Source organism: Trachymyrmex cornetzi, unplaced genomic scaffold (assembly GCF_001594075.2).
Source record: "Trachymyrmex cornetzi isolate Tcor2-1 unplaced genomic scaffold, Tcor1.1 scaffold875, whole genome shotgun sequence".
NCBI lineage: Eukaryota > Metazoa > Arthropoda > Insecta > Hymenoptera > Formicidae > Trachymyrmex > Trachymyrmex cornetzi.
The window spans coordinates 136347-162099 of NW_017300218.1; the positions used below are offsets into that span (position 1 = coordinate 136347).

Sequence of the window (25753 nt, forward strand, 5' to 3'; positions counted from 1 at the left end):
AATTCCAAAATTATAACACGCGATCATATCAGCTTAAATTTTATTCTAATTAATCCGCTTTCCGAAATTCTGAATAATCAGCGTATCTGGCGCATATGACTGCGATAATAATCAGCGCATATCGTATATTCTGTTCCTATATTATTATAGGAACTAATTCCTGTATTATAGGAAAATTGAGGGACACTGCTATTTTCCAGCGCATTATGCCTAGATAAATAAAGTTATGAACTAAATCAATGAAGTTAATTTCGGATTCTTATCCCCGAACCCGAACCAAAAATATATAAAGATGAATACAGAAAATGAAAAGAAACGAATACATTTAATTTATTTGTAAGAATTTCTGAGAACAATTCATGCAAACATCAAGAATGTTCTATCCAAGGATATTCCTCGAGCTAGGATTCTCAATAATCGTCGGTAATACTTTTCCTATAGATGGTAAAAAATGCGGTCGTTTCATGATGCTAAAAGTATATAGATTAAAAGCGGCGATCAATCAGATGATCTCGAAGCCGCGGGGCCCGCGGGAATGCGTCGTGTTTGGTTACGTTGCATCTGGTGAGTAAATTCAGTTAATCATGAAATGACATACGATGACAATAATATTTACAAATTGTCACGTCGCAGAAATGTCGCGATAATGTTTCTTACGAACTACAATTATTGACTTTCAATTTGCAGGTTCTCTGTTGCAATATTATATGATTATAAACTATTGAAAATAACAGAGAGGTTATAACAACTTGAGAGATGGCTAATGAAGTTGTGTCGAAGAGGCCTAGAGCGAATGACGATGAAGAGGAGCTTCTGCGTCAGCAGGAAGAGTTCCTGACAACAAAACAACCGCCGTCCGTGAAGATAACAAATCTAAGGAATTCCACCAACGCTTCAGGTGCTCCAAAATCGCGATTTTCAAGTCTGAGGCAGTCTGAGGTGAAGCAAGATGTGGTATCCACTTCACAAGGCAGCGGACAGATGATAAATCCGGTCATGAAAAACAAGATTCAGGATGCAAAAGGAAAATTGCAGGACATGGTACAGAATATACCTGCGGTATCGTCGAATATAATACTTGGCAATATCGTGGAGAGGAAATTTAATATCAAGGAGTATGAGTTTAACGACAACCGCGTTCCTGCAGCAGTCGAGCTCCCTGAGATTTATGGATCTGACGACATGTCACTTGTGGACAAGGTATGTCTGATCAAAACATATCTCTGATATTTTTTTAAGTTAACTCATTTTGTTATTCTTTTGTAGAGCGATAATAAGCAGAGTTTATTCTCGCAGAAAGTTCTTTCAGAAAAATTAAAATCTGTAAGAGACAATTGGGTAAAGATTCATATGGGCGAATCTTCCAACGAATCTTCCCACTGCAACAAGGAAGAAAACATTGTGACAAAGTATAATTTACTTCAAATTTACAAAGAAAATTCACTAAAATTAACACAAATGAGCGAAGCAGAGGTATTAAAGGAAAAAAGGAAGCTTGAGGAGACTCTTGATCCTAAGATAATACAGTTTTTAAGAAACAAGAAAAATAAATCCATAGAAAAGCCAATCGAACAGAATAGGCAACTTGATGCTTCAGTTGCAAGCAAAACAGCAGTGGTTATAGAAGTGTCTAGTGATAAAAAGGTAAAGCTTTCATCAAATGATAATGAAGAAATGGACTGTGAGACTGATGTAACAAGCACTTCAAGTACAAAAGAGACAACAATGGATACAGAAATATCTAGTAACAAAAAAATAAAGTTGTCTTCAGATAATGTAGATACAAAAATGGATTGCGAAGATGGCACTTTGACCATACCGGACTCCTCCAAAGAAATATTTAAAGAAAGTAAACAGAAAGGATGGCTCCATATGAATACTCCTGAACCAGAAAAGTTAAAGTGGATGGAAGACTTGCCAGAAAAGGGTAAAGACGAGACCTTGCCAGACAAAGAGTACAATGCGAGATTTGATTTTAATGGTAAATAACATATCAACTTATTCTGCTACGATATTGATTATCTTTATCTTTTATTTCTATCATTTACTTTTTATATTTTTAGGCCTTTTATTGCCATACAAGGATGAGAGCTTAACCATAGACAAAGGCCTCTATCATCACGGAGAGGAACCTGAACGTCCCGGATACTCCCTTCAAGAATTGCTGCAATTGAGCAGGTCTTCCAATCAACAGCAACGGTGTACAGCCCTTACCACCCTGGCCAATATCATGGAGAAAACGCGCAGGGGTTGGTATGACAAGGCCTTACATCCAGCACCACTGACTGCACTCAGTCAAAAAAATATCTTGCTGCTGCTGAGGTTCTCACTGGATGACTCGTCGTTAGCCGTGATCACAGCGACTCTGCAAGCTCTCAGAGCTTTCCTGGTCAGCGAGGCGGACGAGGTATGCTTGGACAGACTGCACGGATTCGAAGGATACATAGAACCCACCCTGACACCTCAACTTGAAGACAACGATACAAGTAGTCTGAAGGATCACGAGTTGGCGCAATTGGATGCCGTGACTGCGTTATTAAGATCGGATTTCTTATTGAGAATTAGGTATGCATATAACTTTTTTATTATATTTTTCTGTTAAATATTTATAATACTTTGATTTAAATATTGATAATTTTGTGATTTTCGTAGTTATATTTTTGTTCGATTCTTCAAATATGTAAAATAAATAAGCTAATTTAGATGTAATCGTTTGTAGATACATTTTAAGTGCAATGCATCCACCACCTGTTGGAGTAAAGTGTGCTTTAGAAATACTTATCCGTCTCGCGAGACATTCACACATAACGGCATTGAATATCTCGTCCACGCCATATTTGTTAGACATCATCATCCAAAATTTTATACCGTTATCTACAGACCGACTAGGTAAATTAAGCTTAAAATAATACATAAAAACGTATATTATCTTTAAATAGGTTTAAATAAATCTAAAAAAAATTTATTTGATGGATAAATAATTATTGATAGATTATTTAAAGAGCCTGGAATTTTTTACAGCGATGCAGGATGAGATAAATAATGTTTATGGGATTCCTGTAGTTACAGCGATTAAATTATGTCGCGTTCTCGTCACGTACGGTAAGAAGCCCATCGCACAGAAATTAGATAACTTTAAAATTATCCAAGCCATTCTAACGTACATTAGCAGTGAGACAGGGTAAGCTTTCCTATACATCTGTACATAATTTTCACATATTTATTTTATTAAATATATAATATTTCGGCAGGAAAGATTACATAAATCTCAGCATTGAGAGCCTGCGACTCTGGCGAATGTTACTGCATTACAAAGTAGGTTTGGACAGTGTCACGGGTGCCCAGTTGACTCTTATATCACAATTACAGCTGTTATTAAGTAATCATGATATTCAAAACACGTCCGAGTTGGCGTGCGAGCACGCCGCGGCGTTGATTGCTGTAGCAAGTCACGAAAAAATGTTAAAACCAAACATTTCTACATTGCTAATGAAGTGGAGCACGCAATTTTCGTCGGTGTCTAATCCAAAGGTGAGAGCAATTATTATTGATCTATTTATAATTAGTTTATCAAGTGTCATTAAGAAATAATCACTTAATAAATATTTAAAAATATTAAGACTATATTTATTTCTTGTGGTATGCTTTTTTTATTAGCTTTTATTATCTTTATCAATATTCGAGAAGGCATATAAAGTATCATAAATTTCAGTGGGGTGTTATGAAATTAATTGCGGAGAGTTTATCGGCCGTTGATGAGATATCGGCATTTAAAACAACGTGGCTATCCAACCAGCACGTTTTCTTAACTCTTCGGTAAGCGTACTCTTTTTTTTTTTGTATTTGGAAACATATATAAATAACGCGACTACAAATCGGGAACCGTCCTGTCTTCCAAACTTGTATGTTCTCACAGAGAACGGAGAGTTACAACCGATTGTATCAGTGAATTCGTGCATACCGTTCTTAGCGACGATATTCAATACACTTTACAATAATTCTCGCGTAGCAGAAATTTGTTTGATACTGGAACACCCATCCTTCCTCAAATATATAGAAGATTTGGAAAAGACCGAGTGGAGTTTGGAAAGGTCGTGGTTTAGCAGAACGGAGTTATATCTTTTGACAACAGTAGTACGAGCAGTATTCCTCCTTGGAGACACAATTAACAATCGGACAGCTCAAATTGTGTGGAAGATCACCATCAAACTCATCTCGACGTTACCTGCGGATGCCACGGATCACGTGAGAAAGCTCCTTCAAATCGCGTTGTCGAACGAAAAAGTAAACTTGGAGGTAATCACCAACGAATTAGCCAAATTAGACCTGACGTCCACGGTAGATCAGGTCAAGACAGGCTTGCGTTCCGATGCGACGTCGTTGTATGAGAGATACATCGCGGCGAACGGTGATTGGAATCAAGCGGCAATGCCGAAGGACTGGCTCTTCTTACCGCTAGTTCACATATATACAAAGTCCAAAAACGATATCAAGTTGCAGTCGGAGGATAAGGATAGCGTTTTGACAGTGCTAAGTCTAGCATTAGTCTTGCCTGATCTCATGGAGAAGCTATCGCCTACTTTGAGATTTAGCAGACTGATATTGGTGTACCTGTGTGACACCATCTACCTGGACAGCGATGTGGCCATGCTATTGCTGAATATCCTGTCAAATCTGCTGAAAAGATATCACACGCAATTGAATTTTCGAACGGAGCTACCAGGGTTGAGTTCCTTCACTGATCTGTTCACGGCATTGTGCGAGCATTTCTATTCGAACTCGTACGGCGATGACGGTTTCGCCATGATATTGCTGGTGCCAGTGGCGCAACGACACGATCCACACTACCGGAAACTTCTGTGGTCGGAACACGCGGCCGCGTTGCGATACCTGAAACTGTCGCCGGAGAAGTTGGTGTTGCCGTTAAAGGAATATCTCTATCCGGAGGAGGAAGATACGTCGCTTATAGAGAGCTACATCACGGCGCTAGTTCGCGGTGTGGTCAAAAAGACATGGTGTCCAATCCCCTTCACGATTGCGGTACATCACTCGGCGATGTATCTGAAGCGCATGAATGGGCTGGCGGTGCGAATGCGTACGCAAGTGGAGAAGTTGAGGAACAGAAATATCGCGGACGCATTGCTGCACTACGTGCCACCGCAATTATGAATGTAAAATAACAAAACAGATACGACATGTGATTTTTTGTATTTATTGTATGTAAATAATGTACCTATATATATTTCTTTTAGATTTCATACCAGAGTGATCTTTAATTATACACAAATGAATTTTGGACTAGGAATGCCGTCTCATGGCACCAATTTTTCACATAATTAATCAGAGGCATTATGCAAAGACGTAACTAAAAACGTGGGACGCCTCTGATCAATCGATACGTATTATGCGAAAAATCTGATTTTAGGCGCCATAGGACGGTACCCTAAGAAATCGCAAAAAATTCCAAACATTGCATCTCGGAAACTTAATTTATTATAAATTCCTTTTCGCCACCTACATTAGAATGAGCAAAACTATCATCGCAGTACGACAAAAATACACGCGTGTATATGAATATACAGGGTCCGCCACCAAAATCCGGACAAAATGAACAATTTGTTTAAACTAAATTCTATTCGTCAAAATGTAAATATTACAAAAAAAACTTTTGTACATCACTATCCTGGTATCCTTTTAAAGTAAAATTACTCTATGTAACTCCCTTTTGCTTCGAGGACTGCTTCGATCCTCGGTCTGAAGCGCTGATACGTTCTCTGCAACGCGTCCTTGTCCATATTGACGAATGCCGCCTCGATAGCGGCCTGGAGAGATGTTACGTTGTCTCGACTTGTTGATCACTCGTTTAATGGTACTCCACACAAAGTAGTCCAACGGATTCAAATTTGAACTGTTCGGCGACCAGAATTCCTTGGACCAAAACATGTCCATATTATCCGACAGCCAGTTTTGAACCAAGTGACTCGTGTGCGCCGGCGCACTGTCCTGCTGGAAGATGTACGGCCTCCTGGCGGCCACGATGTCTATCCACGGCTTTCACGGGTCATCAAAACGCGTAAATAAATCTCTTTACTGATGGTTTCTTTTGAAAAAAATGTGGTAGCATGACATGACCCTCACTGGAAACGACACCTAGGACGTGAACAGAGGGCGGAAATTTTATCCTAGCTATTATGGGGACATCTTCGGGATAGTGGGCGAGCCAACGGTCATTCCTCCGATTTGCCTTGGCATCAGCAGAAAAAATTTTCTCATCCAGAAAAAATTGGTGCGTCTCGTAGCTTCATTTTCAACGAACACAGAAGCAAATTACAGTGATCAACTCTGTTCATCTTGGCAGATTCGGAGAGCATTTGTCGAACTTTTATTACATAGGACTTGAAGCGTAGGTCCTCTTCAGCAATTCGACGCATTATAGTGTCACTCACATTCAATGTTTTTGTCAACGTTCTCAGACAGTCCAGGGTCCTCTGAGATGAGCTGTTGAGCCCTTTCAATAATTGCTGGAGTTCTTACCGACTTTTCTTTCGAATGCTTCTTTCTCGTCGGATTGGCAAAACCCTTTTCGGACGTCTCCGAAGCCAAATATTTAGCCGCAACATCATAAACAGTCGATCTCAGGGTATCCGAAGAATCGAATAATTTCGGTCTGCGAACGCCCAGCGCGCGAAGAGGCCTTCGATTATCCTCGCTCTTCAGTTATACTCCGCACTCGATCTTATTTGTTCGGATATTTTGAAGTTATGAGCGTTTACTACAACCATGTGAGTTCTGAGCACTGAAATATAATACCTATATTTCAGTGGTTACCTATATTTCAGTGGTTCTGAGTTGCCCGAATGTCAACGACTTATCGCTGAAGTCAAATGAGGTGGGAAATTCAAATTTAAATTTGTCCGGATTTTGGTGGCGGACCCTGTATACATGCACGTGTTTCAAGCCAATACCAACTTTGAAAATAACATTTAATCCGTGTTCGCATAGATGACATTTTTCCCCTGTTTTAAATATACTCTCTGAAGTTTTAACATATAATCGAGAATCACCCTGTACATGCAATACACTTATACAACTTGTAAAGATAACTTTGTTAATCCATTAAACGAGTAGAGAAAGTAGAAACGACCTGCATAATTACAGTAAGTGTAAAGGCGTTAATTGGTCATTTCACTGATTGCCAAAGTTTTCGAGTACTAAGAAGCTTCAAGCTCCTATCGTAGCGCTCTGAGGACGATTTTAAAATTAACGTACACAATAACGCATACATCAAGACAAAGACGAGTTTTATAATAATCCTTTATCTTTCGAGAAGTGCAAAGATAAAAAAGAAAAATAAGCAAGAATTATCGTAAATAAAAAATAACATCAAAGCGAACAATACTCGTAAAAGTGCATCGTACACTTCAATCGCAAAGTTTCATGAAAGCTGACGTCGCACCGCTGATATGAATAGGACTTCTGTCGATGCTTTCAATTATAAAAAAACGCCGTTCTCTTCCTCACCGCGGCATATTGCCTCGCGATTGATTCGTATTCACAATTAAGTATTAATCAGAAATCAATGACGCGTGTATGTTCGATACGTGGTACGTATATATACATATGTCGATATGTAATAAGTACCTACACTATTATCGATGTATTTGTATTAGAGTTCATTTTCCTATCGTATTAATTCCTGTGGCAATCCCTGGCCAGAGAAAACAATTACAATTAATTATATCTCCCAACATTAGATGTTTATGATTTATTTTACATCGAAAAATTAACGTATGTAACTATTATAGGTATTACTGGTTGTGCAATTAATACTGTATTAACACATAATAGCTTTGGAATTTCTAAATACAAGATAAATTTAAATCCCAATTTTTTTTAATTTCTAAGAATATTATAATGATAATTTAATTAATTAATTTTGTTTAGACAATTTTTTGATATAAAGTTTCGATGTTTCCGATGAGAAGAAGCCTCAAAAGATCAGACGCCAGGCTTCTTTAAATAACTTAAGCCAACCATTAACGCAATATTGTTAGCCAACTAGCAACGATTAATCTCAATTATCCATTGATCGTGATAATGCTTCGAAATTTCGACACAATTTATATTTATCGTACTGAATTGAAAATACTAAAGCCTCTCTCAATTTAGAGTAACCTGGCGGTTAATTTTATTAAGTTCATCCTAGGGCCAATTTTCGAAATATTAGGGTCATATTTATATCTATAATTAAATAGAGGCAGAATTTTTAGGCTTCTGTTCTTTACATTAATAAAAAAATTATGTATTGTAATTTTTTCAAATTAAAAATCGTCAAATTACACTCGTTGGTATTATCGTTTCTATCTTTATGCTTATTTTGAAGTTTTCTAGACAAAAGTACTTAGCCTTAATTCATCAGAACATAAGCCTTGATACAACCTGTATTTATCATTTACGGGCATAAAGTATTCAGCCGATAATCGCGTGCGAGAGGCATCGATTGTGACACTACGCGGCGCGGCGTCGGGTTTCTCGCTGTAATGAACTGGCAACGAGCCGACATCGGTGAGGCTGATGACGTTTTGTTAAGATTCTATGCCGAGTTTTCTGTACGTCTCCCGATCCACCGTGACCAGACGTCCCTCAACGCTGGAACAATCAAGCTCGATGCAGTGCAATCTAGCACCCCACTCGCAGTGGCTCTGATCATCCAACCGGTAGTATTTGATCTGCAGACAGGTGGTCAGGTAGCCGGAGCCGAGGACTCTCATGGCGATCGGCAGATCCTCCCGATGACCACGTGAACTCGCCGGGATATCTTTAGTGCTGTGATAAGCGCTGTAAGCACACGCCGCTGTGTTCCTTGCTCGTTCAACCGTCTCTACCTGTTTGCCACCGATACTCAGGAACCTGAAAAAATAACAGAAATTTTAGAAAATTTTAGAAAAATACGTTCTGTAGAGTTTCTCTTGAAAAATATATCCGTAAAATATGTATTGGATTACATTGAGTGGAACAAAAATTTATAACGCGACGCACTTCAAAATTTACGTAACTCTAACTTCATTAAAAGTAAACAAAATTTGAAAAAGGGTTTTAAAGCTTATAATCTCTACTTTTATAATAAAAGATCACTTATGTCTTCTGAATTTCTGTGAATTTGATCATTTTTACATGTAGAAAACTACGAACTGAACAAAATGGAAAATTTTCTTCTCAATTTTATGTCCTGTGCCCAAAAAAAGAACTTCGCATACTTCTTATGGAAATGAGATTCCGGTCAAATTGGCTGAAATTTTGATATGATGTAGGTTTTGGCTCGTTGATTAAAAGTTTCAATGATCAAACGTTTCATATCAAAATTTCAACCAATTTAACCAGGGTTCGTTTTCATAAGAAATGTGCAGAGTCTTTTATGAAAATTTTCGACTTACGTGAAAGCTTAAAATTTTCCCTACATAAATCCCATTTTTAGATAACGTTTCTAAAATTTTTTTGTTACTGAATTATTGCGGATTAAGTAAAATGAACATTTTGATTTTGATTGCTCATGATTTCTTTAAAAATCGTAATTAAAAAAAGATTTTTAAAGCTGCGAAACTTTGCTCTATATCAAATAGTATTATTGTCAAGTTTGAAAAACATGTGGATATGAATATAAATAAAGTAGCTAACTTTTGTTCCAATATTTTTCATTATATTATTTCTCTTATTTTTATAGATATTTTCTATTTCCTCTACGGTACGCTTCAGAGAAGGAATTGCACTGAATTTCATAATTCCATGCATATAAATTAATTCTTACAAATTAGATTAAAGAATCATATTAAAACAAAGTACTGTGTTTTTTATTATATTTAATTAAATCATTATTATTTAAGTAATTTAAGATCTACAATAATAGTTGAATGTGTGTGTGTGTGTTACAATGAAGAAATAGAAAGACAAAGAGATGTACGTCTTTATAATGACGAACGGAGAAGGTAACTTATTGCACTTCCTCACGCTTGCATTCTGCTGGATGATCTAATTTCTTCACAACACAAAGCTGGTTATTTATTTGTAAAAGGACATCATTTGCTTATTTGACATATTGACTGTCTAAAAAGTGAGAAGGCCAATAAAAGTTCGAACGAGTGCAGCGGAAATGACGCGAGTCAATGTGCGATGAACGCGATGAATATGCGCTTCACAACGTGGTAAAAGTCTTCTTTTTAGGAGCGAAAATAGATGTTTTGCGTAGCACAATCGTTGCCATGTGTGTGTACTTTGGTAATATTTTGCCTACGTCTGGCATAACGTCAAGATAAACGAATCAACGATTATTATGTATACCAACAACATTCCTATAAGTTAACTCGTAAAAATTTATCAGTTTACCATGCTTAGAAATAGCAATCTGAATTGGCAAGAATAACATAAATCATAATGTGTATGTCAAGTACGAATGCTGTTCATTCAAGAATTTTGTTTAAACATTTCGTGCACTTTGAATCAATCTTATAACAAATTAATTAAACTGGTATTCTTTCGCAGATTAAAACAAATCATTTTTACACAATAAAAACAAAAACTGCATATTTTATCTAAAGAAGAATTACATAATAAATAAAATGTGATTATACTAATGAATAATCTTTAAAACATTTATTGTACTTCTTAATCCCTTCCTATGCTGACTATCTGATTAGCTTTGGCTTACCGTTAATAACTAAAAGCGCTTACAATTATTGAATAAAGAGTTCAAGGATGATTGCTTAATCTTGACTGTATAAAATACATTTGTTGGAATCATGCTTGCAAATGGCTGATCGTTTTCGCTCTACTGGGTCCTTCAATCCTGATCGCAGATTTGGATCTTACGTCAGGCTGGTATTCTTGGACGCTTTGATCCTTAGATCGACAGATCTATATATCTTCAAAACGGTCTAGTTTCTGATATGAATACGAGGCACATGACTGACTTTATTTTTAGAGTTTTCACGAAGGCGACGACAAGAGTTCACGCAAATGACCCGCGTGTGCGATCGTGTATCAGTTGCGTGCATCAGCTTATCGCCTGAGATAAACAACCACAAGAATCATGGATCGCTATATCTAGAAATGAATGGTCTGTAAATCCTGCCAGCACGAAAAATGGAACATGAGCAGACAATGTATAGTACACGAAGAATGTAATCTAGGTAATTTTCGAAGAAACACTCTGAAATTTATGAATCATTAAAAATTATTATAGTACATGCATTGATTCTCGTAGATTAATTTTCTACAACATAAGCGGAAACTTTTATATGGAACATATGCAAATTCCACGGGCCAAATATTTAGCACGTAGAACTCCTCATGTCAGATTTAAAAAACAAAAATTGAAATTTGTGCAAATTTTAACAAATATGGGATAGAAATAAATAATGATGCGAGCCCTGAAGACCGAATAACGGTAATAATGCACGATATCAGAGAGTTTGCGCAACCATTAAATGTAAATATTTTAATGGACGAGTTTATTTGTAAAAACAGTTCTCGAGAAACGTACCTTGCGATTTTAACTTAATAATAAGATTCATTTATATTTATTATACCTGCATAAGGTATGTACATACATTCGTATACGAAAAAATATCGATCCGTCATTTACTAATCCCTCCCTTCTGAGGTTCCATATGCCAAAAAATTACAAACCTCCTATGTTGTATATAGAGTCGCTCAATTAATTAAAATTGGCGACATTAAAGAAGTGGAACAAAAATTCTGTGTTGTAATGAAGAGAACATTAAAAAAAATGTATATTGTACATATTACATGAGACTTTATATTGCATTTCATGAAATAAGAAAAATTTTATATTGCATTTTATAAAAGTATTATGATAAATTAAGGAGACTTGAAAACATGATTTATACGAGTTGGAAAAATTTCACAAATTTTCAAAACAAGATTTCGCGCAGATCTAAATGGACACAGAATGTGTCTTACGGGATGCATCACCAGGTTTAAAGATTAAAAATGCATATTCCAAGAGCTGCATCTAAAATAAGAGATGAACCGAAACGGAATTGCAGTCGTGGACTGGCATCTAAAGGCGCGCTTACGGTCGATATAGCATTATCGTTCGTAAAAAATGCAATACCCGTCGGCTCGTAACATCATAAGCTTGTCAATGTGTCCACATTTCATGTTCTCCTGCCTTACTTCCGTCCATAAGGAATTATATTACTGCGGGAAAACAAGGACGGCAAACTTTGCGACGCTCATTACAAAACTTTTAATCGCTCGATTTTGTATATAAGCTCCTCCGCGCGAGAAGGTAATAATGTTCACAGACGTTCGCAATAATTAATCGAATGTAACAGATGACGTGTACACCATTGAAACGAATTAATCATTAGTTTGTTTTCAGTAGGGACACATATATGCGAGAGGGTAACCACTTATTAATGTAATCGTGGGACAGAGTTCTCGAAAAATCATTATAAAATTCATACAAAATCTCTACGTATAATCCGATAATTACATATGCAACTACGAGAAATCATTGTATAATATTAAAATTAATTAAATAAAATCGTATATTTTACCAAATTACTTCATATATAGTGAAAAAAATTATTTGTAATCAGATAAAATCATACAAAATCATGTAATCTGCGGGACGATATTTCAGCTAGTGATTACTACCAGATAACACACAATATTATATGAATATTCTATGAAGCTTCAAATATACCTTTACAAGAATATTCTCAAAAGAATCAATTATATGTATTCACAGAATATTCTTATTTATAAGAAACAATCTGTAAATCTGTCTAGAATATGTTAAAATTAGTAATAAGAACATGTTGTTTAAATGTTCTCTAAATGTTCATAGAATATTTAAATGTACTGAAGATGTAGATGGTATTCAATATCGATGAATCATTCAATCTCGATCTGTTTGTGCTCCATGTGATCGTGTCCATTCGTGGCCATTCGCGCCTTGAGGCATTTGCGCCCATTCGCATCTCTCATCAAAATAATAACACAATACTGCCGATATGTGCCACTGAAAAGAACACGCCGTGTGAGTTTACGCAATTAAACCAAAGGTAAGTTCAGATGAAAATTAATAAGAAAAACAAAATAAAAAAATATACTAATAAAAATGATAAATATTGGGTGTCTTCCAACAATTAGCGACTCAGTACAACACAGTAAACATCTCATCCTTGTTTAACATTGACAAACAACAAGAATATAATGCGATGCACAGCTAGCTATGTCACACCGTGTCATGTACGTGTGTCTCTTTTGTTGGAAGGCACCTATTATTATCAATTTCTTACATCACTGTTTGCTTAGAATGAGATAAATTTCCTAACCTTTATATTATCTTTGATCATTTTTAACAATTAATTTTTTGTTTTAGAAAATTGAGCAAACGTTTTTAACTTTTCGAGTCTCATTTTGCGTAAAATCGCATGAATTGATATATATATTATATATATATGTATATATATATTGTAACTTAGTAGATATCACAAATGTATTTCTATTACACATATGTATATAATAAAATTTTTTAATGTCCTTTGTATTTTTATTTCTTTTCTATTAAAATATGTATATTTGTACATATAAATATATCTACCAGTTTTAATAATAATTTACAGGCCTATTTTATACTCTTAATGACTGTACAATATCATTACATTATCGTTGTGCTTTTTTACTATGTACAAAAACCTGCTCAATGATAATGTAATCGATAGTTATACAGTTGTTAAGAATTACAGATTAGACTCCTTAGTTTTAGAGAGAATATTTTGTAAATATTCTTTATATTGAACTAAATATGTTCTCTGAATATTCTTAGAAATATGAAAAAGAATATTTATTCCGACCTATCTGGAATATTTAAATTGGTCTCATTTTGACATTCTGTGTATGTTTATAGAATATTTTTTAATACATTGTAAGAATATTTTAATATTCTCAACGAATGTTTGTAGAATATTTATTGAAAGTGTTTGTGTTACCTGGGCTCCCTCACATATATGAAGTATCCCCCGTTCTCACGCTGGGGAATGGATTGTCGTATCGTTCGGCACGACTAAAATCGAAAAGCAGGCCATGCTGCAAGAGTGCATCGCGTGATTCAAACTAATGATTCGCGCGGTTATTTAAAATTCCACGAGATTTTGGCGATAGCGACGGATGGGGAAAACCGGATTTTCCTCCCATCGGTGGAAGGAAAGGGGATTTTCCATTGTCCGAAAAATAACAAAGGGAAACTGCTCCATTTCTGCCGTGTCGCGGCACGCGAGCCCCTTTCGTGACTTCTCAAAGATCACGCGGACACTTCCGACTTCGTAATTATGTCGGGAAGTAGCTGAAATATTTATGCACATCGCGTTTGTACGCGCAATCTCCATATTCGATTTCGAGTTCAACGTGTGCAAATCACGTGCAAATCGCGCCCGTTCGCCGTAAATCATTCGCGGAATGTTGCATTGACAGCTAAAAAGAGAAAAGTAACAGGTTTAATTATTAACAACATCTATTACTTTAACAACCACTTGCAGCTTTAGAGCGACTCAATTATCAAATGGAAGCTACCACACTGAATTCCTTATACCCTTTTTGATCCTCGTATCGATCTTAAGTTCCTACATTGTTATCCCTAACTTCCAGTCTTAAGTCTTTTATATCGAATATCAAAGGTTAGACGAACGATAATTTCGTTTTCATTCCAGCAAACTCAGCGTCTCAATTTTCCCGTCGGCAACAGCTGACATTTCTCATCTTATAATACGGATCATCCCGATATGCTATATTATATTTATATATCTTCTACGAATCCATGGTGAACGTAATTACGATTTATTGCCGCAATTACGATGCGATCATTATTCTCCATGCGATATTTATCAGGGATTCCTCTTACCGGGAGATAATCGCAATACAAGTAGTATATACCCGGGCAATATCTCAAGCCTGAGCCTGGTGATTGAATTCATGACACACATTCATTAAGTGGCGCGCAAGATCGTCGCGGTGATATATAGAAATGATACATCCATCATGTTTCAGCGCTTCCGCGATAAGACGATCCCGGTGTCGTGTACGACAAGTTGATCGTCCACGTTGCATCCCTCATCAGCGGGGCTAGGGCTTGTGTCATCGATCAACCAATTATAAGCAGCACGTGAGCTGCACGAGTGCACCGTGTAAAATCACGATCGATTCCCCGAGACTGGGGGACGAGTTTTACAGTTCAAGGCGATAACACGTCCGTCTTTCTCGCGCCCGTCTGGGTCGGGGCAGCTGGTGTGCTCGCATACGTTTAAAACCCACCCTCTCCTCGAGTCACCCTCTCCGCCGATTCCAGGATTATGTGCTCGCTCGTGATCGTTTAGAAACTGCGCGCAAGTATAGTTATCTCGCGACGAAATCATGTATATATGTACACGTAAATGCGGTCTCGTTCTATAAAAGCGACGAGGAAGGAACGTAAAGCCTCTTGATGTGCTCCAATACCTAATTGCCCTGTGCCAATCCGCTTATGTCGATTTAAACGGCTGGCTGCACGATTGTCGTCGTTCATATGTGCTTATTTGACTTTAAGTCCGCAAACTACTTCGACCTGAGTTTAATCCTTAATGTCGTCGATGTGTTTTGCGAGTTTAAGCGCGACCCCGTTTGTTCCGCGGATATTAAATTTCTCAATTTGTACAGAAAAGTTTCACGATACAATATAAATAAAATAAAATAGACAAGGTTTTTTCGTAATATTAAACTTTTACATTTTAATTGGCATCTACGATAATCTATCGAAATCTCGATATAAATCTCTTCGATCCTGATTTATTTATCTGTTGAAAAATTCGAATCTTTTGTTTAAATGTAAAAGTTTCAATATTTTAATTGAAATATTTTTAATTTTTTAATTTTTTCACTATTACTATTTCAGATTGTGACGTCAGAAGCAAGGAAATACACAATAAAAGTTCTTGCAAATTATATTAATGTGGAAATGTTTTAATAAAATAATGCTTACAATTGATAAAACCGTTTTTGTAAAATACATATACTAAAAATTCTCCTTTTGTTTCGTCAATAAACAATTACATATCTGGAAATGAATTATGCATAATAAAAAACGAAATAAATTTCATGAATATGACAAAATTTCAAATTAATAATATGTGGAAATAAATATGATTTAATAATATGTAGAAATAAATATGATTTTACTTCTGCTCGAAACAAGAAGATAGTTTTTGGTATATATTTTATAATCTATTCTATATCAATAGGAAATATTGTTTTAGTTCCCGATTGTAAATATTGTTTTTTAGAAAAATATTTTTATATTAAAATATAAAAATATTCTTATACAACTTGCAAAAATTGTGTTTTTTCGCTTTTTACGTCACGATTTGAGATAATAATGGTGAATGAGTTATTTGAATGAATGAATAGGAGCTTTAATATTATATAGTTTTATTTTACAACTGGATAGCAAAAAAATGCAATTAGGAAATTAAGTTTTATCGTAAAATTAATGATAAAAGTGTCTGACGACCTAGAGATTGTATTTCAGCACGCTGAAGAAAATTCTTGTAAAGCGAGTCGTCGACACAATTTTACTCGCAATAAGGCGAAGTATTTAATATAGATTAGTTATTCTTCCGTTCGTTAGATATTCACGAAAGTAAACGTTATTCGGCAGCCAATATTATTGTTAGTATTACGGCATGCTAAGTTGGCATTATTAGCAATTCTATATCTGAACAAATAGAGAAACCGTAATCTTCCTCGTCCCTGGAGTATAGAAGCTCAGACGTTGAAATTTATCGCCGGCTCCTATCCCACCTTCGCGCTGAAAATGATCGTATAAATTTCTAATAAACTACTATTAGTCGAATGGGACTTTTTCGCAGTAGTTTATAGTCCCCTTAACGCTCCGTAATGTTTATTTGATATACTCCAAATAAGATGAAATAATTCGGCGTTATTACAACGGACCATAAATTATATTCAGGTTCAACTAAGAATGGTTCTAGATATACGTGGACTGCAGATTCTAAATATATTAAAGTTTGGTCAATAGAGTTAAATTGTCATTATGTAACGAAGATTGAAACAATCTATCAAATTATAACAGATACGATACGTCTAGATATGGCTTGACACACGTTTACTTTTCTCAAGTACAACTAAACAATACTTGTCGGCAAATCATCGATCATCGGAATCACGCAATGCGAAGCCCCACTGTCTTCCTACAGAAAGAAAACCTGACATTTGATTCAAGTACGAGAGGAAAGGGAGAGAGATGCTCGACATAATGTATAACTGCACATTCACTGTACCCACTGCAGCAGTTGCGGCGGCTTGAAGCTAATATCGAGCCGGTAGGTCGTGTCGCAGCTCAGCTTCACCGTCTTCAGCTGCCGGAACCTGGCGGACGTCTCCATCTTGCAGAAGACTGGACCGGCACCTGGTTCCTTCTTGAGGGACAAAGTCACGCGAAAATGTCCATCGGCCCCCATTTAGCCGCCGCTCAAACATCCCATAATAGTTACTTCCAAGTTTAGTGAGTTGATGCCCCGGAGAAGATATCGAACGGCCGCGTATGTACCAGACACGCGGTGTCACCGGCGGTGCCGCGCGACGACGTCCTATCCGACGCACCGGTATGCACTATCGGTGAGCCGCAAGAAGAGAAGGCGATGCAACCTGCGCCGCGGGCGTCGCGACGCTCACTGAACCGCCAAACGTCGGTTTGACGTTTACGACGCCGGCCGGCTCAGCGACTTTCCTCCTTTTTCTCATATGTATCTTCCTCGGGAGATCGGCCAACGTTAAACTTCTGGCAATGATAAACGACGATGCATGCTGCTTTGTTTAAGAAGACACGGAGATATTCTATGCGCAGGATGATGTATTTACGTTTAGACAATTCACGTGAGCGGAAAAGATAAATTTAAACTGTCTCTCTCCCAAAATTTACAAGGAAGTTAGACCTAAATTGAGACAAGAGAAGTTTTGCGAAGGAGATAAATTTAAATTAGCGTGCTAGAATTCGTAATCGCATGCACGAATTAATGTATAATGAATTTCTTTTAAACTCACAGGATGTCAATAGTTTAATATATGAATGAGCAATTTGATTTGCCTGTCATTTTAGATTTTCCGGTTAATCGATTTAACTGTTCATCGATTATACCACTTATGTTTACTTTAGAGAGTATACTATACCTGTATGGGATTAAGTATGTATATAAGTACACGTTAAAGTATAGTCATATATACTTTTATGGTTGCTGCTTATGTGGTGCATAATTAGTCAAGAGAGAAGAAGGAAACTTGAGATATACGACGTGGAAGAATGTTCGGAATGGATTCCAATCGGAATTGTTCAATTATTCCCTAGATTTCTATTGTGTTTTCTGGGAAAAACGGAATAATTCCGATCGAAATCTACTCCAAACATTTTCATAATAGGTATCCTGATTAATATTTTGCTAATAATTTTTCTAAATCTAGAAAATATCGTGATCCTTCTTCTCTCAAATAATAGGTGCCCAGAATATATAGTACAAATATTAAAATGTTGTTTGATCGAATGATCTCAATATCGAGAATTTGATTTACAATAAAGTGATGAAACAATAAAATGTGCAGGATGTGAGTGGTAATTGAATAAAATCATCTGGACAAAGTAATTATATATCTAGAAAAACTGTGGTATCTATATAATCTTTTTATTTATACTTTGCATAAAATATATCATAAAATATATTCGCGCGTATTAAGTATTCATATTACAGTCAATCTGGTCTAGTGCGAAGTCATGTTCGCGCGCGCTGGATACACACAAGTCGGGATAAAAGATATTCCGATTTAATACGAATTTTTCAGAAGCAACATTAATATTAACGATAGAGGATTGGTAAAAATACTGCTATAAAAATATAACGAGGTCAGCAAGACTCGGTGCTTCGTAACGCGTGAAAACTTGAGATATATGACGTGACTGTTACTTTCTTTAAAAAAAAGGGAGTTAGAGCCTTAATTGAGGAAAGTGTTTCATCTAACGGCCTTGACCGGCCAACTTAACTGCAAACAAAGATCGATTTGGCATGCAACTAAAACAGTTTACGATCCGACCTCTATCAGTGGTGACGCACAAAGAAAGAAAAGTATGTTTTCTCGCATTAAGGGGTTCCGTTGGTTTCTCAATCGTGATTGTGTGAAGCTTCACAGGAGAGACGTGTTGCACAGTACTACCCGGCCGTAACAATAAATCAACTATGTCAAATCTATTATAAACTATTGTTTTTTTTGCGTGATGCTTGATATTACGCTATTAAAGTAACGAACGAGTATAATTAGTGGGAGATGTATTAACATGTAATTTCAGATAAGTCGCATGATGATTTTCTCACGCACGAACACGATTACGTACAAAGTAATCACAGGATCGATACTTACTCGAGAAAACAGAGTCTCTAGAGCTCTCATAACTCTAGTGTTTTTTTTTATTGCGCCTATAATTTGATTTCGCACAAAAAAATACGAGCGTGCAAGATGCCGACACATCTTCTTTATTTCTCTAATAAAATTAGTTCCTAATTTTATTTGCTTTATTTTATATTCTAGGCTTCCATATATCTCTCCAATCCTGCGCGACATTCATAATTAGGTGTCGTTCGAGCTGTTTTTTGTCAGACTCTTTACTAGAAAATGTATTTAATGCCTGACCAACTTTAATGGTTTGACCTATTTGCAAGGAGAATTGAAAGTCTTGCGGTGCCTCGAACAGAAGTACGATCGTGGATCCAAGTCTGAATTCGCCAAACAGTTCGCCTTTGGCAATATGCGCGTTACCTAAACTCGCTTCCTTCCAATGCGCGCTTTCTGGCCAGTGCACCGTATTAGTTGCCAATTCTTTGTCGCAGTAGACTCGTATGGAGCCCACGTTCGTCGCTCCGACCGCTGCATAAGTCATGAAGCCGCCTGCCCATTCTCCAACATACACAACGCGTTCGTTTAACGAGAACAAGTTGGGCATGAATTTGAGCACCTTTGGATTAACGCTCAGTAGCTTTCCTAAAAACAAATGGGTTGCTTAGAAAAAATAAAAGAAACACTTCACTTGAAGAACTATAGGGGCCGTGTTTTTTAATATACACTGCTAATACTGAAAATCTATATGTAATACACATAACTACATATAACACATAAACTATAGACTTTCAGTACTGGCAGTGTATATCAGAACACGGTCAGACTAATCTATAATATACTATGTGCTTTCTGTTTCTTGCTTTTTCCCTTTTCACGGCCGTTTTATCGACAATCGTGTTTCTTGTCTCTTCCGAAATCAACAGAGAAGAGAGAAACAAAAGAAACGAAGAAACAAAAAAAGAGAAAAAAACGGCAAGTAAAAAGTAGTGAAAAGTAAAAAACAGGAAGCAAAAAGCACATTGTAATCTTAAAACTTCAAAGAGACAAGGTATACCTGGAAAGTGCCGTCGAAATTTTATGATCATATCGGTAGGACTATGGAACCGATGATAATCGCCAGGTGCTAAGTAAACGATCAGTTGATACAATCTATTGTCAGGATTCTTCAAAAGTGACTTTACATAATTATCCTGTGTCGTCTTTTTCGTGATTTCATTTAATGTGAAATCGTTCAAATGATCACCCAGAAATTGTCTGAGATCGTATGTTACTCCTTTCACTTGTTCCACGCGGCAAGAAGTCACTGGTCCAAAATAAAGCACCTTGCCATCTGCAGGTGAAATCTGAGAGAATTTGCCAGATATTCATATTAGATCTGTTCTTTTTAGCTGCACTTTTTCTTTTTTTCTCCAACATGAAAAGAAAAAGAGAGATAAGCTTGTGCAAGAAGTTGAACTAAAAAGACCTTTTAATACTTATGTAAGTTTGAATTAAGGTAAAAGGTTTGTTCTTTGTAGCTAAACTTCTTGCATAGTTCTTTTCTCTTCTTTTTTCAAAGTAAAGAGAAAAGGAGGAAAGATGAACCATGTAAGTTCAGATTATATTTATAAATAAAAATCTATAATCAATGTTTACCATATTTGCATTTTGAGCAATTGGTCTGGCATTATGCTTGAGTTTTCTAACAAAAAATTCCACTAGGTTTGGAAACGCAGATAAATCCAGCTCTATCTCGTCTAGATCGGCGTGAAAAATATTCGCATAAAATCCATACAGCGTTGGTCTAAGACCAACCGGCAATTCGATGCTCGTCAGCCAGCCCCATATTCTACTAGTTGTCCTCAATGGCAAGCAACAATAGCAAGTTACCTACAGCGAGAAAACTTTATATCCATATTAATTTTACATTTAACATAACTTAACATATAAACGGCTCTCCATTACCATAACATCATTCAGCAATTCTGGCCCATCATCTATATCAATCCGATATCCATACTGGTGTAAATAATTCCATTGTGTTACTACTAGCAGCGAGAAGCCTACTCCAGTTGGGACGATGAGTCGCCATCTCCGACTGATATTCTTAATAAATCTCACACTGACACTCGAGACAGATCGCTTAACAAACCACGTTGGACATTTCGGCGTCATTCTCGGTAAAGAACAACTATATTGGTATTCTCTGGAAGAAGTTAGGTTATATTGTAACAAGATTGCAGGTTAGAGATGTCGAATTTCAATTGAATATTAAGAAACATACCTGACAAGGAGACTCAGTCTCCGTACATTATTTCTAATCATCCTGCAATTATTTTATTCATTATTTAGCTCGTAAGTAATATGATGCAAACATTTGTTCGTAAGTAATATCAGAGAGAAACCTCTCTGGTAATATGTGTTACAAGTATGCTTCACAGCCGGTTGAGCCGGTCAAAGCCGGTTTCAAGTTTCAAGTTCAATGGGTTTGAAATTTAAATAAATGCGCGCGCACTTTTGAATTATAATATAATTATTTTAAAATACGATTTTCCAGATTCGGTTGCTTAATTGGAAGTTCACAATTATTTTATTTTATTGAATAAAATAAGGGATAATGATCACCGATAATAGTAAATAACATTAAATTTTTGAATTTTATAGCGTCGACTTAGAATATATCCACACAAACTTAATTATATAACCGCATAAACATATGCATAAAGAAAATTATCCAATCGTATTTCTTTTATAAAGACACACGTAAAATGTGATTGGATAATTTTCGTTATGCATACGTTTATGCGGTTATGCAAGTTTGTGTAGCTATACCCTTAACACCGGCAGAAAATATTTTCTGCAAGTATTTTGAAAGAAGTGGGAGCATTCAAGGCTGCGGTCCATTTGACGCTACAAACGCTTCGAAGCGTTTTTGATTAGTCAATTTGTAAAATTCTTTGTTCTGATTGGTTGCTCAAACGCTTCGAAGCGTTTGTAGCGTCAAGTGGACCGCAGCCCAAATCGACAAAGCGGCTTAAGGTGCCTTTTCACGCTGACGCTCGACGCTCATTTTCAGCGTCAAAACAGGTCACATGATCAAAATTGACGAATACCGAGCGTCAATTTTGATCACGTGACCTGTTTTGACGCTGAAAATGAGCGTCTAGCGTCAGCGTGAAATCGCACCTTTATAGTTTGTTTGCCGAGTATTTAAATATGATTGGTTGGATACATAGGTAAGAACCAATCATGCTCATTCGTTCGACAAGCATGACTAGCCGGCTTGAATTCGACCATTGCTTCGGAAAATTTGGCAATTTCGCCGAAAATATGCCGTCCATGTAACTGACAAAATTGCTGCTAATTCCGATCAGCTTTACAATTATTTTAATTACACGCAAACAGATTAATTGTCGCCGAGTCATGCTTCCCATGCAATAGGTTAAGCAACAATCGATGACGTATGGACAATGGACATCCACAAGTGATTTTCGTCATATATATATATATATACAAGGAGTATTATTCAAGTGATATATACAAGGATGTTCGTGATATAAGTTGAACCTCGGTTAAGAGTTAACCGTAAGTTGTGAAACTGGGCCTAAATGTCATATATATATATATATATACAGTATATATATATATATATATGTATATATACAGGTAACATCTAACGATTTCATCGACATTTAGGCCCAGTTTCACAACTTACGGTTAACTCTTAACCGAGGTTCAACTTATTCAATCTCTTTCCAATTCTAAAATTAGAAAGAGATTGAATAAGTTGAACCCCTCGGTTAAGAGTTAACGGCCGTGAATTATGAAACTGGACCTTACACATTACGTGACAATAATACTTTTACTGTTCCGGAATACGTGGCACAATTAGGAGTACAAATCGGATTTTCTGTGAATATTTAATGTTAGTTGGAACATCAATATTGTAATTTCCCAATTGACAATAATGTAAATATATGATACATTTTATGTAACGATTATATTCTTACAATGAGAAAATTATAACATAATGTTATATTATTATTGTCAGTTGATGTTTAATGGGCACCAATATACTTTTACAGGTAATTTTTGCCAGGAGGAAGGGTTGATGGCAGTTGAAGGACGCGACGCGAAGCGGCGCGGGCGCGAGTCGCTTACGCACGTCCACGAGTTCACCTGTGTCACGCCGTCACGTCGCGCGCCGCGCCGCGCACGGCGCACGTCCAGTCCAACAGCTGTGCATGTCTGCGTGTGTCTGCACGCGACGCCGTGCCCGACACCGGCGGGCGCACACCAGGAGGCGGGGGCGCAGTAACAGGTGGCTCCGCGTCGCGGCAGGTGAATCGTCGGACCAGCTCGGACTGGCTTTTTTTGTGCGCTTCGCTCGACCACGGGTTCCCCCGCTCGTTCCCAGTCACCCATCATCTTCCATTGTTTCCGCGCTGCTTATCTCGATCTTACGTTCGCTCCGAATCCCGTGGAGGATCGCACCAGGTGGACCAGCATCCCGTTCGCCATCCCAACACTGTGCCGTTCCCCGCAGTTCCTCGTACGTAGGAATGACGTGCTCGATGACGCGACGACGTTACAGCTGGACGGCGCCCTGAGGTGAGGCTCAACGACGTCGTCTACGTCGGCGCCGAGGAAGCGGCAATTACGTGGAGTCCCGTCGCATCTGCGTCGACGGTACACCTCTTGATAGACGCATGAAAGATCGGAGCTGCAGCAAGATCAAGAGCGAGACAATGCCGCCGTCCTCGCACACCAACTGGACGAGGCCGTTGCTCAAGAGCGGACAGACAATGCAGATGCAGGCTGCTAAGCAGCAGCCGACGACGGTAACAATGGCGACAACAACGTCCTCGATGGCTATTAGCACTGGAGCACAAAATCAAAACACAGCGGAGCATCCTGTGACACCGCTTGACAAGAGAATCAAAGTAGTCCTAGTGGGCGATGGTGCGGTCGGTAAGACCAGCTTGGTGGTCTCGTACTCCACCAATGGTTTTCCTGGAGAATACGTGCCAACTGCATTTGACAATTACAACGGTGTGTATACTTTTTGCATTTCTTTGTTAATGATGCGGCTGTAGTCTTTAGGATTGTGATTTGTGGGTATGCTTTGTATATATCTTGAATCAACATATGTATCTTGTATAAAGTGTAATTTTTAAAGAGTAATATAAGCATGATAAATGTTATAAGATATTTACATTATTTACCTTTACTTTTATCCTAATTGATCTCTTAATTTAAATTTTAATTATACCATTTAACATTTTATTCTGAGCAAATAGATAAGAATGTATGTATCATTAACAGATAAGGATATATCAATTCAATAATACTAATATCTTTGTAATATCTATCCAGTGGTCGTAAATGTCGATGGACAACCATTGAATGTCCAGTTATGTGATACAGCAGGCCAGGATGACTTTGACCCTCTGAGATCGTTGTGTTATCCCGAGACAGATGTGTTCCTAGTTTGCTTCAGTGTTGTATGTCCCTCGTCTTATCACAGTGTGGCTTCCAGATGGATCAATGAAGTGCGAAAATACTGTCCTAATGCTCCAATCATTTTGGTACGATTTATGTCCAATTATAATATAATTTTCTACACATTATATATATATATATATATTTTTTTTTTCTAATATTCTAATCAAATTCATAAGAATTTTTATCGATACTGCCATAATGATATTAGAAATGATACAATTATAATAGTAATTATAATATGTAATATAATATAGTAATAGTAATTATTTAGTAAAGTAATAACAATAATAATAATAATTATAATATGTATTAAAATAAAATATATATTATATCGCCGCGTTGATAGAAAAGTGATACATAAAAATTAGCAACTCTTTTCAGTAGATTATTTTTTAAGTTCTCAATTGGAACATTTTAATTGGCTAGTGAATATTTATCATTTTACTTTCTTTCCATGTTATACTTTCAATTATGTATTGAAAAGGGTCGAAATATTTGCAAGTAAATTATATCCCATGCTTCCTTGATATTTATTGATTATGAAAAAATTCGACTATGATGACGAAATATACATTTCTGTGAAATATATTTCATTAATTGTAAAAAATGAATTAGATGGTTTATTTGTTAGAAATAAAATTGTATTTCGCCGTCTTTAAATAAAAATTTATTTCAGTAAAATAAATATTATATCTCACAAATAAGGTTTTAAAATATTTTTTTCTTAAGCCTTGTGTCCACGATGCTAGAAATCGGTCCAAGATCTCGGACAGAGAAAAAATTAACAAATCACATTTGAACAATTTGATCA

General features: G+C 36.6%; 4 protein-coding genes across 4 annotated transcripts in view; 2 read left to right on the plus strand and 2 right to left on the minus strand.

The window, feature by feature from the left end:
• Positions 1–524: 524 nt before the first annotated feature.
• LOC108769188 (RNA polymerase II-associated protein 1) lies at positions 525–5189 on the plus strand. The gene is given in 9 exon segments (XM_018520031.1): positions 525–564; positions 688–1200; positions 1267–1981; positions 2064–2565; positions 2720–2889; positions 3022–3181; positions 3252–3531; positions 3713–3835; positions 3838–5189. Coding segments are annotated over 8 exon segments (3726 nt in total). The 5' UTR covers positions 525–564; positions 688–756; the 3' UTR covers positions 5170–5189.
• A 2789-nt stretch (positions 5190–7978) lies between these two features.
• Positions 7979–17737, minus strand: LOC108769191 (CB1 cannabinoid receptor-interacting protein 1). The gene is made up of 2 exons (XM_018520042.1): positions 17362–17737; positions 7979–8910 (listed from the first exon to the last, which is right to left on the minus strand). The coding sequence occupies exons 1-2, from the start codon at positions 17535–17537 to the stop codon at positions 8586–8588; spliced, it is 501 nt and encodes a 166-aa protein (XP_018375544.1). The 5' UTR covers positions 17538–17737; the 3' UTR covers positions 7979–8585.
• A 1001-nt stretch (positions 17738–18738) lies between these two features.
• On the minus strand, positions 18739–21868 carry Pisd (phosphatidylserine decarboxylase). The gene is made up of 5 exons (XM_018520029.1): positions 21722–21868; positions 21403–21643; positions 21094–21327; positions 20513–20801; positions 18739–20100 (listed from the first exon to the last, which is right to left on the minus strand). The coding sequence occupies exons 1-5, from the start codon at positions 21760–21762 to the stop codon at positions 19640–19642; spliced, it is 1266 nt and encodes a 421-aa protein (XP_018375531.1). The 5' UTR covers positions 21763–21868; the 3' UTR covers positions 18739–19639.
• A 1421-nt stretch (positions 21869–23289) lies between these two features.
• Positions 23290–25753, plus strand: part of LOC108769184 (cdc42 homolog) — a 4347-nt gene continuing 1883 nt past the window's right edge. Inside the window, exons 1-3 of the mRNA XM_018520027.1 lie at positions 23290–23362; positions 23523–24489; positions 24814–25049. Of these exons, the coding sequence (XP_018375529.1) occupies positions 24147–24489; positions 24814–25049 (579 nt within the window). The 5' untranslated portion in view covers positions 23290–23362; positions 23523–24146. The remainder of the gene's footprint in view (positions 23363–23522; positions 24490–24813; positions 25050–25753) is intronic.

Coding starts and splice junctions, on each gene's coding strand:
- Pisd (XM_018520029.1), bottom strand. CDS start 21,762: ATGATTAGAAATAATGTACGGAGACTGAGTCTCCTTGTCAG. Junction 21,644..21,721: donor AGACTGAGTCTCCTTGTCAG/GTATGTTTCTTA, acceptor AACTTCTTCCAG/AGAATACCAATATAGTTGTT. Junction 20,101..20,512: donor ATTTCGACGGCACTTTCCAG/GTATACCTTGTC, acceptor ATTTGTTTTTAG/GAAAGCTACTGAGCGTTAAT.
- LOC108769191 (XM_018520042.1), bottom strand. CDS start 17,537: ATGGGGGCCGATGGACATTTTCGCGTGACTTTGTCCCTCAAGAAGGAA. Junction 8,911..17,361: donor AAGCCGCCGCAACTGCTGCA/GTGGGTACAGTG, acceptor TTATTTTTTCAG/GTTCCTGAGTATCGGTGGCA.